Genomic DNA, 15,101 nt, shown 5'->3' with positions numbered 1-15,101 from the left:
TGTCATTTTCTTTATATCTACTCATGTTTATTCATTTTTTGGTTAAATGTGAACCACAGCTATATATATCAACTCACATAAAATGAATTGCTAAAATTTTTCTTAAGTTTCTGATGTCTATGAAGTGATGTATATGTCACATTATCAATATCTAGAATGCAGCCTATCTTTTAGTAATTTGATAACTATTTAAATGAATTTTTTAAATGTCTGGGGTCAGATTTGAACTCAGGTCCTCCTGACTCCAAGGCCAGTGCACTGTGCCACCTAGCTTTCCTTTAAATGGATTTTTTAATAGAGATTTAGGCAATTTGGTTTTATCATTTCTTTTTCCCTTGTCAAATATATTATCTGTGACTATAACCATTTTTTTACCTACAAAAAGTGATTTGGATGATCTTGAAAAATGATCAAATATGTTATATATTGTTATATATTGAATAGTGTCCTATTTGGTTAGACTTTTTTTTTGGTTTAATATCAGGTTTGAAGATAATAGTTTGCTATTATGTTATTACAGGATTAATGTCTCATAAGTCTATATAAGAAAATATAACTCTTGAATTTTTTATAATGGAACTTTTATTATAGTTCTATGATTTTAACTGTGATAAGTTAAAAAAAATAAGGACAGTTTTCTAATTGAAAATGAACCTCAGAGCATTTTCTTCTAAGCAGTAGATTTGGGATAGTATCAGAGTTTGCAAGAACAGTTTACCATTTCCTTCTAACATAATTTTTTATATGTATTATCAGAGCCAGTGTACTTCTCATAAGAATTTTATCATTTTATTAACAGGGTGGAGTATTATTGCTCGTGTTGGCCTTGTGTTGTAAAGTTGGTTTTCATACAGCTTCCAGAAAGCTCTCTCTAGATGTGGGTGGAGGCAAACGTCTTCAAGCATTATCCCATCTTGTTTCTGTGCTTCTTTTGAGCCCATGGGTCATCATTCTTTCTGTGACAACTGAGGTAATAGCAAAAAAGAAAAAATTTGCATTAAGTGAAAAACTGAATTGCTATTCATCCATAAGTTTGTTGTTTTACTCATATACAAGTAACTTAAATCTTTGCCTTTTCCTAAAGTCTAGGGTGCTCATACATATAGACTTAGAAAGTGCTTTATATATGTTCTCATCTGTTTACATTATTTTCTTTTCTATATATGTCTATAATGATAAATTTCTTATTTGATTTTGTCTTTTAATATTTTTCATATTCCTTTTAGATGGAGGATTTTTATTCTTTTCTAAGAATTTGAAACTATATTCTAGAAAATACATTGAGAATAAAATATAGTACTTGTCTATCATATGCCTTAGACCCATGGGATTATAGAATATATTCAAATCCTGAATTTGTAAGAAAAAGCCCAACAAGAAAATGGGTTATGCAATATTTTGAAGAAATGTGTAAATGGAGTACATTTTTTAGGTTTTTTTTTTTTTGCAAGGCAAACAGGGTTAAGTGGCTTGCCCAAGGCCACATAGCTTAGGTAATTATTAAGTGTCTGAGACCGGATTTGAACCCAGGTACTCCTGACTCCAGGGCACTTGCTTTATCCACTATGCCACCTAGCCACCCCCAATGTAGTACATTTTAACATTCACATTCAAGCATCTAATTCTGCTTACTTGGACCCAAGAAACATTAGCACATTAAAAATATCTGCATACTGTATCATTCACTAATAGGAATTTCTTCCTTTTTTCTAGAGTAAAGTAGAATCTTGGTCTTCTCTCATCATGCCTTTCACAACAGTTATCTTTTTTGTTGTGGTCCTGGATTTCTATGTGGATTCTGTCTGTTCAGTCAAAATGGAAGTTTCCAAAAGTGCCCGCTATGGATCTTTTCTGATTTGTATTAGTGCTCTGCTTTTTGGAAATTTTTGGACCCATCCAATAACAGACCAACTTCGAGCTATGAATAAACCAGCACATCAAGAGAGTACTGAACATGTCCTTTCTGGAGGAGTAGTAGTGAGTGCTATATTCTTCATTTTGTGTAAGCATCTTGTTTTATTCCTTAATTTTCCTCTTGTTTAAGATGAAAGGTTAATTTGTAATTGAGAAAACTGGGGAAGGGAATGATAGGATCAATTAAAGTATTACATCAAAATTAATAACTATTTTGAAGGGTTGATTTTTGTCCTTAAGTGCTTTGTCTATAATATTCTTTTTGTCTTTAATTGATTGTGGTGATCAAATTATTTTGTACCGAATTTTTAAAGTTTTAAGTACTTCCATTTAATGTTAGCAGTTGGCTTTTGTAAACATTAGCCTTTTGAAAATTTTACCAGAGGAAAGTATGATGATTTAAAAAAAAAAGGCTTCAGTAAAAATGTGTTTAAAAGAAAACAAAAAGAAAATAATTTTCATTCTAATCTGTTGTGTGATTTATTTTTTCTTGGTAGCTGCTAACATCCTAGCTTCTCCCTCTAAGAGAGGACAGAAGGGTACTCTTGTTGGCTATTCTCCTGAAGGAACTCCTCTATATAACTTCATGGGTGATGCTTTACAACATAGCTCTCAGTCAGTACCCAGGTTTATTAAAGAATCACTGAAACAAATACTTGAAGAGAGTGATTCTAGACACATCTTTTACTTCTTGTGCCTAAATCTGGTAAGATTTTTTTCAATAAAATGATATAATTTTCAATTTAGTTTTCTATGTTATCAGTTTTAGCACATTTAGGAATGTGAAGGGAAAAATACAATTAGACATTAAAATTTGTTGTAAGAGTTCAGTACATGTAAAGTCTTATTTAGACCCCAGCTTGACATTTCTGACTAGAGTTTTTTTTTTATTTTTTTTATTAAAGATATTAATTTTCCCCCAATCTTACCTCCTTCCCCCCAAGGAAATAACTAGAGTTTTTTAAATATATTTTTAAAATTGTGTTTCATTTAAAAAAAAGTTTTGCTAAGCAGGTGAAAGAATGTAAACAAGATTGCATGACTATATTCAGCCTACTTAGATAATCTTTGAGCTTTTTAGAAATAATTTTTTGAAATGTTAATTAAAATTTTGTGTAAAATAAATTTAACTGTTCTTTAAAACTAATCTCTGTATCCTGCTATTTATTAGCTCTTTATTACCTGTTACTAAATTATATAGAATCATTGAATTTCACAACTAAAAAGACACTTGAAGTGAAGTGAAGTGAAGTAGAAAGCCAAGAGTTTCATTAGGTACTTAGCATTTTTATGGTCTGAGGAAAGTCACTCAGTTTACTCATCTGCAAAATGTAGTTCATGATATAAAAAGATGACTTCATAAATGTGTTAGTTGGTGTTGTGTCCACAGTTTAGTATTTAGTAACTCACTCCTAGTTTCAGTACTTCTACTATACCAAGTTACTAATTTTGTATCATTAATTTTCTTCTCTGTGACAATCAGTTGTCATTGAAATGAATCTTATAAACAAACTTTATTTCTCTTGGAGTTTTTTAAAATATTCTTTGCCAAATAAAGTTGAAATTATGCAGCTCTCCACAACTATTAAAAATAATTGAAATTTTTACAGTACCCCAAGATTGGAAAGTTCTTTATATTATCTCATTTGATTAACTAACATTTTAATATTGTGTTCTCACATTCACTTACTCAAATTAATGAGAAAATCAGGAGGAAACCATTGTGAATTTTGAAAGTTTGATTCATTTAACATTTTAATGCTATTATATTATATGCTAATACAACCAGTCACACAAAATCTTGAAAAATATTGACAGAGATCCTATTGAATTAGTATTAGTATTTTTTAATTTTTATTTAAGGCAATGGGGTTAAGTGACTTGCCCAAGATCACACAGCTAGGCAATTAAGTGTCTGAGGCTGGATTTGAACTCAGATACTCCTAACTCCATGTCTGGTGCTGTATCCACTATGCCACCTACCTGCCCCAGATTAGTATTAGTGTTAAAGAATTTGTTGTCTTATAAAAGTTACACATTCACTCTAGGATTCTTACTTGCTAAGGAAATCCATTTACTGGTATTGTGTAATCTGATGATTTCATCAGAAATATTGACTTAGCTTGATAGAGGACATTTTCTCAACTTGGAGTTCCCTGTACCACCAAAGCCAAAAATCCGATCCCTAGTTCTTTAATCTTATTGAATTATCAAAGTCCATATGTTCCAGGTGATAGAATTAATGTTCCCTACTATTATGTCTTTACCCATGACAGCTACTAATATTAAATATATAAAAATAACATACACTTAGGATCATCAAGTTTCAAAATATAGTTCAAACTCCTTTGAGTTAGATCTTTATTTTTATCTTTCTGAATTAGTGAATTATGCAGTTATTTCTGTTAAATATGATATGAGAGTAATTTAATAATAACACTCAAATGACTCTAGGAGCACATTAATTTGAATGTTCCCTTTAATGATGGAGATCAAAAACACTTCTGGTTTCCTTATCCTGTGCAATTTTCATATATGTCCCTCCTTAAAGTTGAACTTGGAGCGTCTGCCCTACTTCTAGAGGTCCTGGCATCACTTTCTCTAATGAAGTGAAGATGCTGATAAAATACTGGGGCATTCCACCTGTTTATTACACCTTCTCACCATAATGATGAATCTGATTTCTTTTTCAGATATATCCCTGATAATATTCTTGCCTCTAGTTCTTTTTTTAATTTTTTTTTTTTATTAAAGATTTTATTTGAGTTTTACAATTCCCCCCACCCCCACCCCCGTGGAAGGCAATCTGTCATTGACTCCAGTTCTTCAGACTTACTTACATATGTTACAGTCTGTTCACACTCAGCTGTTCAGTTGTAATGTTGCATGCATTACAGCCATACAACACCTTTGGTAGAATATTAGTATTTTATCAGATGAGATTTTGTTTCAAGCAATATTTGGTCTTTGGAATTAAAGATTTAAAGATAGAGAGCTGACCCCAGAACCAAGGAAGGAAAAATTGAGTTCAAGTCCTGCTTCTGACATATTGTCTATATGGACAAATCACTTAAATGCTTAGTATTCTAAACAATTTTTAAGTCTATAAGTTGTAGAAAAGATGCCTTAGATCTACATTAGTAGACGGAGTTTCCTCATCTAGGAATTGCATATACCATGAAATCGTAAGTCCCCCTCTTCACATACTGTAATATCCCATTGGAACCTAATAACAACCCTGTATGATCCAACAGATATTGTTATCCATCTGTATTTTACAAATGAGGAAACTTAAGACCTACAGAAGTGATTCATTTACCCAAAGTCATGCATCTAGGGTCAGAGATGAGACTTGAACCTAGGTGTCTTCAACTCCAAGTGTGCTATACTTTCCACTATAATATACTACCATGCATTAGAAAAAGCAAAGTTGAATCATACTAGACAATATCATAAAGAAAAGTGCTTTTTGCTTTTTTTTTTTTTTTTTTTTTTTTTTGGTTTTTGCAAGGCAATGGGATTAAATGACTTGCCTAAAGCCACACAACTAGGTAATTTTTAAGTGTCTTAGGCCAGATTTGAACTCAGGTCCTCCTGACTCCAGGGCCAGTGCTCTATACACTGCACCCCCTAGCTGCCCTGCTTTTTGTATAATTCTAAGAAAATTACATGAAATTGATATTTTATTAACATGATCCAAATTGTTGTTTTTAGGTTTTTACCTTTGTGGAATTATTCTATGGAGTACTGACCAATAGCCTAGGTCTAATATCAGATGGATTCCATATGCTCTTTGATTGTTCTGCTTTAGTTATGGGACTTTTTGCAGCCCTAGTGAGTAGGTGGAAAGCAACCCGTATTTTCTCCTATGGGTAAGTATTTTGATTCACATTAACAGTTTGTTATTGAATTTAAATGACAATAAGTCTTACACACAAAATCCCTCATAAAAAAATCATTTCATAAATCTTAGTATAAAGTAATAGTGTTCTTAGATCTTTTGCTTTCATCATTCAATCTAAGGCCATAGTACTTAAATTTTATCTGGTTGCTTTACTATAATTTTACAAATTGCCCTATAAAGAAAGGAATGTCAGCGTGATTTTATGTAAGTAAACATAATAAAATAAGAAAAGAGTGGAAAAACCAGGCGTTTGTGATGAGGATGCTTAATTCTCTACTTAAACTTTTAAATAACATGTTTTTTGGAAAATTTTTGTCTTAACTAAACCTGTTAGACCCCCCTCAGTAGAACCTTATAATACTTGTAGTGTATAGCTCCTAGTTTAACAGAATTAATATCAATTTATATAATGGAATAACACGAAAAAATTATGGTACAGAAAGGCAAAGAGCTATTTTTTTATTGAGGAAAATTTTATAATTCTCACATAAATTGTGTACTTCTAAACATAGAATTTGGTCTGGTTCCTAAAATTATTCGAGATTATAACAGAGAGTGGCACCACTACCATTAATTTGATCATTTTACTTTATTTGTGCTTTTTGCCAACATGAAATTATAAATCTAAAAAAAATTTCATAATAGCTTCCTCCAAATCATTTAAAATCTTATCATTTGGAAACTTGAGGATTACTTTAGATGGTCTGGGGTTTAGAACTCACCTAAAGAGATGAAACATGCTACTAAAACTATGTATTTGACCTGCTTTTGCTGGATGAACCAACTCTCTACGAAATATTCTAATTTTTACATAGATTGCTTCAAATTTTAGACCAATTTTATCTCTATTGACATCAACCTATGCCCGTGGCTTAATCGAAATTTTAACCATCTTTTCTCCAAAGCCTTTCCCAACTGCCTCAAGTGATACTTCTAAACCTTATTTTAAGCATGAACACTTGGACATGAGTCCTAGTGATTTGGAAGATCTAATTGTCTATTTATTAGAAAAGAGTAGGGAATGAAAAGGCAAATCCTCACTGGTCAGGAGATGATAAGTTTCAAACTTGCCACAAGTAATAACATAGTCTTTGTACCCACCTTGGAATTAGTGACTTTAGAATCTAGTTTTTCATCAGCCCTTAACCTCATATTGCCCTCTTTTCCCCCTGGGATCTTTAGGGTCCAGGATTAAAAATAATTAGTTGTAACTTACTACAGTCATGCTCTGTTTGTGGTTGAATATGTTATTATGCTTGATTGCTAGCCAATCAAGCATTTGCAATTTTACTCATTGTTTTTTACCTAGTTTTGACTTCACCAGTTTTTTTAAAAGATAAGGAAAAAAACTAGAGTTTTCAGAGGAAACCAACAAAATCTTAATAAAAAGGTTGGCAAATAAAAGAATGGCAAGATTGGATGAAAACGTGAAAAGAATTAATATTATTTAACCTAGAAAAGGTGAACGTGGGAAGTTTCTTTGAGATTATTTTTCAAGCATTTATTTTTTTAGAAAGATTTTTATTTATTTTGAGTTTTACAATTTTTCCCTTATTCTTGCTTCCCTCCTCCCGCCCCCCACAGAAGGCAGTCTGTTAGTCTTTACATTATTTCCATGGTATGCATTGATCTAAGTTGAATGTGATGAGAGAGAAATCATTATCTTTAAGGAAGAAAAATAAAGTTTAAGAGATAGCAAAATTGCATATAAGATAGTGAGTTTTTTCCCTACAATTCTTTCTCTGAATGGTATTCTCCATCACAGATAGCCCCAAATTGTCCCTGATTGTTGCACTGATGGAATGAGCAAGTCCATCAAGGTTGATCATTACCCCCATGTTGCTGTTAGGGTGTACAATGTTTTTCTGGTTTTGCTCGTCTCACTCAACATCAGTTCATGCAAATCCTTCCAGGCTTCCCTGTATTCCCCTCCCTCCTGGTTTCTAATAGAACAGTAGTTCTATTGACATGACATACATATAGTTCCATGACATACATATACCACAATATGTTCAGCCATTCCTCAATTGAAGAACATTCACTTAATTTCCAATTCTTTGCCACCACAAACAGAGCTGCTATGAATATTTTTGTATAAGTGATGTTTTTACCCTTTTTCATAATCTCTTCCAGGTATAGACCCAGTAGAGGTATTGCTGGATCAAAGGATATGCACATTTTTGTTACCTTTTGGGTGTAATTCCAAATTGCTCTCCAGAAAGGTTGGTTGAGTTCACAGCTCCACCAACAATGCATTAGTGTCCCAGACTTCCCACATCCCTTCTAACATTTATCATTGTATTTTCAAGCATTTAAAGCAGATTTTTAAAGAGATATTTTTAAAAGGGATGCTAACTCAATATCTTCTTAGAGAATTAAACAAGAGAAAATGAACCTGTGAGTTTGGGTAGTCAGAAGGACCATCTTGATTTCCCAAGAAAATAACCACTAGTTTAGACCAACAGAAGACACTTTAGAATCATCCATGAAGAGGCCTGAAAATAGATAGCCATATGTTGTAAATTGCTAGAACATTCATTTCTTTATAGGCAGAAAGCAAGACTACATGACTTCTTAAGTACTTTCCTATATCTTATATTATGAATCTGAAAATCCTAGCCTGCACCATGCAACAGAAACTAGTTCACAGTATGAGTCAATACAGTGCAACACATATTAAAATGTCTTGCATTTCAGGGTTATTCAAGATGATGCTGTTTTTGATATTAAGGATCATTTTCAATTTAAAACATGTTGAATATGCAGAAATGCTATTTCATTGAAGAAATATTTTAAAACCTTGTTTCTCTTCTCATTGTTACCAATTATAAACTACAGAAATGTGTATGATCCTGGCATTTTCTGTCAATATAAGAATATTCTTGTTAAAGTCTTAGAGAAAAATGTATTAAAATATGTATTTTGCATAATTTGCATTATTAAAATTTGTCTTATTTTTTTAGTCCTTCCTTTTTTTTAAAAGAATGTATTATCTTTTTCAGGTATGGCAGAATAGAAATACTCTCTGGTTTTATTAATGGCCTTTTTCTAATGGTAATAGCTTTTTTTTTGTTTGTGGAGTCAGTGGCTAGATTGATAGATCCTCCAGAATTAGACACATACATGTTAGCGGTAAGTGTTTTTATTTTACATCTAAATTCCTATTGGCATAGTCATTGAAATATTTTTTTTCATTTTTATTGATATAATAGCATATATTCATAACTTTAAAAAGTAATCTACTGAATATCTGAGCTGTCAGAATAATAAAATAAATTATATTTTATATATATTATTAGTAGTATGTATATATATAAAACTATAGGCAGGACTTTATTTTCTGACTTTCCAAATCTCTAGTTTAAACATATATTTCATTTTAATATTTCAGTTGATCCATGATTATTTTGAACGATTATTCAATAATCTCAGGCAGATTATTTTTGTGTCTCTTCCCATTAGTTCTCCAAAGAGAATCTAGTCAAAGACTCTCCTGTGATCTGTATACCATTTTATGCACACAGTGTACCTTTGAGACTATTTCTTGCTAAATCATCTAAGGGATGACAGCTAGAGTTTGAGTGATGTAGGAGGAAATGATTACTCTTAATATTTCAGACCCTGGGTATTCAGTTTGCAGCCATATAGCATCACTGGAGTTTTATAGTCATTGAAAGTGCTGCATAATTTCCCAAATACATCCAACTCAGTTTCTTCCTTCAATTTAATTCTGGCTCCAGCTTGTTATTAATTTGGAGGGCCTATCCAAAATAAACATACTTATGGGATAATACAGTTGAATGTCATACTCTAGCAAGAACACATTCTCCATTCCTTTTTTTCCTTGTTGATTATTAGCAGATCTCTTCTCTTTTTTAGGTTTTTGCAAGGCAAATGGGGTTAAGTGGTTTGCTGAAGGCCGCACAGCTAGGCCGGATTTGAACCAGGTAGTCCTGACTCCAGGGCTGGTGCTTTATCCACTGCGCCACCTAGCCGCCCCAGCAGATCTCTTCTAAATAATTTATTTTCACTATGAGATAATACCATTTTATTCTTGGTATTGATATATTTAGTATTATATCAGCAGTATATTAATGTAGTGAAAGATCCTTGTCATTTTATAGGGATGTATAGCTGACACTTTATTGGAAGAGAGCTACATTTTACTTCATCATCTGGTAATTAATAAACAATGAATAGTGGAGTCTTGTATGCTCTGTATCATTCAGTCACTTTATGACTTCGAAGATGTGGCACAAGATCTTCCTGCTTTAGATTTTCATCAAGAATATCTTTAATAGACTATTCTCACAGAGATTTTAGAAAGATGAAAATGATAGGCATATTATGGGTAAATAATACACTAGCTTCTCTGAAGTCTTTTGTTGGTGGCAAGTAATATTACATAAATTTTGTTCCTTTTGGGGGGGCATATTTTCTTTGAACTCTCTTAAAAATAACTCTCTTGATGCTTTTAATTATATTATTTCTAGAACAAATTTCTTCTTCATATACTTGCCAGATTCAGCTACTCTTCCCAATTTCATCTTCTTAAAGTCTCATTTTCTGAGTGTTAAGAGTGCAAGTATGGTGAGTTCTGCTCACACTAATAGTTATATTATCCCTGATTATTTGCCAGCTACAGAAACATTTTACATCTACTAAACTTCCTTCAAGTTTCAATCTGTAGGAGTTTTTGGAATATTCTAGCTAAGTTGAATCTCATGCCAACATTTCTGCAGATTTTTCTTCACTTTTAATGCTTTTCATCATTTTGTAAGGTAATTTGTGATCTTCTACTAGCTTTGTCTACAGTGTTTTGCAAATGAGCTCCTTGGCCATTAATCCTTTCTTCTTGACACTGAGATCAGCTTTTGCTGCCTGCCTTCTCACTGCAGCAGCTATTTTCCATCTCTTAAGATTCTCTTCTAAACAGTGACTGGGCCAGTTACTTAACCACTTAGTTCCTTAGGTACGTACCTCTGTGAGTCTCAGCTGTAAAATAGTCATTGAGCTGCTTAGGTAGAGAGAGTTTTTTAATCAAGAGGACCTTAAATCTAAGAATCTACAAGTCTAGTTCCTTTTTTTTAAGGGTTTTTTTTTTCCCAGTATTGGTATTTTCTTCAGTTATGAGTTCATTTTTATCACAAGATATCCATTTCAATTTTTCTGTTATTCTTCTAGTTTCATCAGCAGAAGGCATGCTGTTGAATTGATCTGGTTTAGTTGAATCTCACTTCATGCTGTCTGTAGGCTATATTCTAATTTGATATTGATTTTGACTTAAACGTAAGTCAGTGACCAAATTAATTGACTGTCAATGACTGACTGAATAGAGCTAGTTCTGAAATGATTCATGTCAGTAATGATCATTTGCTTTCTATTATGCTACAGTCAATTTGGGCTTTGTGGTGGTCTTTCATATTCAACATATTTAATACCTTCCAAACTTCTTTTAAAAAACCATTTGTGATATATAGGCATAATACTTCTGATAGTCTTTAACTGGAACCATATTTACTAATATGTTTTCCTTCTCTACTTTGAACCCAGTTTCACACTGAGCTCACACAATATCAAAACCCTTATTTTCCTTGATGATTTCTTGGAATATGGTGTCTAGGCATTTTCTTTGATTGTGGCTTTCAGGTAGTCCAATAATTCTTAAATTATGTCAGTCTATTTTCATGGTCATTTGTTTTTCTGATGAGATATTTTAAATTTTCTTCCTATTTTCCCATTTTTTTCAAACTTGTTTTTATTAGGTTTTTGATGGATACATTCATGGAATTATTAGCATCCATTTACCCAATTTTGTTTTTTTTTTTTTAACATTTTATTTGTTTTCCAGGTATGTATAGTAGTAATATGTGCCCATCATTTTTTTCAAGGCTCTGAATTCTACAATTTCCCCCCCCCCTTCCCCTCCCTCCCCCCCCCCCCCCGAAGGCTGTCTGACAAGTCTCTATATTGTTACCATGCCATACATTGATGTAAATTGAATGTTATAAGAATAAACATAAGAATAAACATAAACCCTCTCCCCCCCCCCAATAGAGAGAGGGGGGGGGGGAAATAACGTACTTTAGTCTGTGTTCAGATTTCAATGGCTCTGTCTCTGGAATGAGTTGCTTTCTTTATCTTAAGTCCACCAGAGAAGTTGCTTCAGTATTTTTCTCTCAGTTGCTTTACTAGCTGTACCTCCACTCTATTTCTCTCCATTCTCATTTATTCTATTCTCTCTCTCTCCTTTCATCCTGGCCCTGTTCAAAAGTGTGTTGAATCTGAGTACACGCTTCCTTGATTTTCCCTCTCTTCTATCACCTGTTCTCCCCCCCCCAATTCCCCTTCATCCCATCCCTTTCCTCTCATCCTTCTCCAAGGCAGGACAGATTTCCTCACCCTATTAAGTGTGTGTCATTTCCTTCCTGAGCCATTTCCAATGAGAATGAATTCTCACTCATTCCCCCTTGCCTCCCCCCCTGCTTTTTTTTTGACTCTTATGTGAAATCTCTCAGCTTCATCTCCTTTTCCTTCCTCCCACTACTTTTCCCCCATCGCCCACTGACTCCATCCCTTTACAACATCATACCATTATATTCTGCTCCTTCCTATGTCCTGTCTATATATGCTCCTTATAAATGAGAAAGTTCATGAGTTACCAATATCTTCTTCCCATGCAGGAATACAAACAGTTCAATATCATTAAGTTCCTCATAGTTAGTCCTTCTCTTCCACCCCCCCCTATGGTTCACCAGAGTCTTATACTTGGAAATCAAACTTTCTGTTCAGCTCTAGTCATCTTTTTTTAAAATTTATTTTTATTAAAGATATTTGAGTTTTACAATTCCCCCCCCCCCATCTTGCTTCCCTCCCCCCACCCCACCACGGAAAGCACTCTGTCAGTCTTTACTTTGTTTCCATGTTGTACCTTGATCCAAATTGGGTGTGATGAGAGAGAAATCATATCCTTAAAGAGAAGAGAAGTCTAAGAGGTAACAAGATCAGACAATAAGTTATCTGTATTTTCTAAATTAAAGGGAATAGTCCTTGCACTTAGTTCAAACTCCACAGCTCCTTATCTGGATACAGATGGCACTCTCCTCTGCAGACAGCCCAATATTGTTCCCAATTGTTGCACTGATGGAATGAGCAAGTCCCTCAAGGTTGAACATCACTCCCATGTTGCTGTTAGGTGCACAGAGCATTAGTTCATGCAAATCCCTCCAGGCTTCCCCCAAATCCCATCCCTCCTGGTTTCTAATAGAACAATAGTGTTCCATGACATACATATACCACAGTTTCCTAAGCCATTCCCCAATTGAAGGACATCTACTTGATTTCCAATTCTTTGCCACCACAAACAGGGATGCTATAAATATTTTTGTGCAAGTAATGTTTTTACCCTTTTTCCTCATCTCTTCAGGGTATAGACCCAGTAGTGGTATTGCTGGGTCAAAGGGTATGCACAGTTTTGTTGCCCTTTGGGCATAGTTCCAAATAGCTCTCCAGAAGGGTTGGATGAGTTCACAGCTCTACCAACAGTGTAATAGTGCCTCAGATTTCCCACATCCCTTCCAGCAATGATCATTATCCTTCCTGGTGATACTGGCCAATCTGAGAGGTGTGAGGTGGTACCTCAGAGAAGCTTTAATTTGCATTTCTCTAATAAGTAATGATTTAGAGCATTTTTTCATATGGCTATGGATTGCTTTGATCTCCTCATCTGTAAATTGCCTTTGCATATCCCTTAACCATTTGTCAATTGGGGAATGGCTTTTTTGTTTTAAAAATATGACTCAGTTCTCTGTATATTTTAGAAATGAGTCCGTTGTCAGAATCATTAGTTGTAAAAATTGTTTCCCAATTTACTACATTTATTTTGAACTTGGTTACACTGGTTTTATCTGTGCAAAAGCTTTTTAATTTAATGTAATCGAAATCATCGGTTTTTGGTGATGTTCTCCAACTCTTCCTTAGTCATAAACTGCTCCCCTTTCCATAGATCTGACAGGTAGACTAGTCCTTGATCTTCCAATTTGCTTATGGTATTGTTTTTTATGTCTATATCCTGTAACCATTTGGATCTTATCTTGGTAAAGGGTGTTAGGTGTTGGTCTAATCTAAGTTTCTTCCATACTAACTTCCAATTATCCCAGCAGTTTTTACCCTGCATTCCTGGAATAAATCCTACTTAGTCATAATGTATTATCCTAGTGATGACTTGTAATCATTTTGCTAAGATTCTATTTAGGATTTTTGCATCTATATTCATCAGGGAAATAGGTCTATAATTTTCTTTCTCTGCTTTAACTCTTCCTGGTTTAGGTAACAGTACCATATTGGTTTCATAGAAAGAGTTCAGCTCTGGTCATCTTGTTAGGATAGTATAAAGTCCCCTGTTTCACTAAAAATCCATCTTTTCCACTGAAAGAAGATGTTGAGTTTTGCTGGGTAGTTGATTCTTGGTTGTAAACCAAGATCTTTTGTCTTCTGGAATATCATATTCCAATCCCTGCGAGTCGTTAATGTAGATGCTGCCAGATCCTGTGTAATCCTGAGTATGGAGCCTCGGTAGTTGAATTGCCTGTTTCTGGCAGCTTTTAGAATTTTCTCTTTGATTTGGGAGTTTTGGAATTTGGCTATAATACTCCTGGTAGTTTTTTGGGATCCCTTTCAGGGGGTGACTGGTGAATTCTTTCGATTTCTATTTTAAACTCAGCTTCTAGGATCTCAGGGCAATTTTTCTGTATTGTTTCTTGAAAAATGAAGTCTAGGCTCTTCTCCTTGTTGTGGCTTTCAGATAGTCCAATAATTTTCAAATTATTTCTTCTGGATCTGTTTACAAGGTCAGTTGTTTTTTTCCAATGAGATATTTCACATTTTCTTCTAATTTTTGGCTTCTTTTTTTTGGAAGAGTTTTATTTCTCCCTAATTTCTTGCAAAGTCATAAGCTTCCTTTAGTTCCATTCTGCATTTGAAGGAGTTCTTTTCTTTTTTTTTTTTTTAAGTTTTTGCAAGGCAATGGGGTTAAGTGGCTTGCCTGAGGCCACACAGTTAGGTAATTATTAAGTGTCTGAGACCTGATTTGAACCCAGGTACTCCTGATTCCAGGGCTGGTGCTTTATCCACTATGCCACCTAGCTGCCCCTCAATTGCTTTTCAAAGTCTTTTTTGAGCTCATCCATAGTCTGAGCCCATTTTCTATTTCTCTTGGAGGTTTTGGATTTTGTCATCATCTGAGTATGTTTTGATCTTCCAAGGGACTAAAGTAATTATCTAG

At 33.8% G+C, this 15,101-nt stretch overlaps 1 protein-coding gene across 3 annotated transcripts in view; it reads left to right on the top strand.

The window, feature by feature from the left end:
• Positions 1-15,101, top strand: part of SLC30A5 (solute carrier family 30 member 5) — an 81,167-nt gene that overhangs the window by 38,680 nt on the left and 27,386 nt on the right. For all 3 annotated transcript variants that reach the window (XR_012471593.1, XM_074201284.1, XM_074201285.1), the window contains 5 exons: positions 800-970; positions 1,714-2,002; positions 2,412-2,620; positions 5,629-5,786; positions 8,821-8,950. Coding sequence is in view for 2 of the 3 variants with exons in the window: in XM_074201284.1 (XP_074057385.1) it covers positions 800-970; positions 1,714-2,002; positions 2,412-2,620; positions 5,629-5,786; positions 8,821-8,950 (957 nt within the window). In the remaining variant the exon portion in view is untranslated. The remainder of the gene's footprint in view (positions 1-799; positions 971-1,713; positions 2,003-2,411; positions 2,621-5,628; positions 5,787-8,820; positions 8,951-15,101) is intronic.

The sequence above is a fragment of the Macrotis lagotis genome, chromosome X, assembly GCF_037893015.1.
Source record: "Macrotis lagotis isolate mMagLag1 chromosome X, bilby.v1.9.chrom.fasta, whole genome shotgun sequence".
In the NCBI taxonomy this organism is placed as follows: Eukaryota; Metazoa; Chordata; class Mammalia; order Peramelemorphia; family Peramelidae; genus Macrotis; species Macrotis lagotis.
The sequence above is the reverse complement of the archived record's forward strand: the minus strand, read 5'-3'. Positions and strand labels throughout refer to the sequence as shown.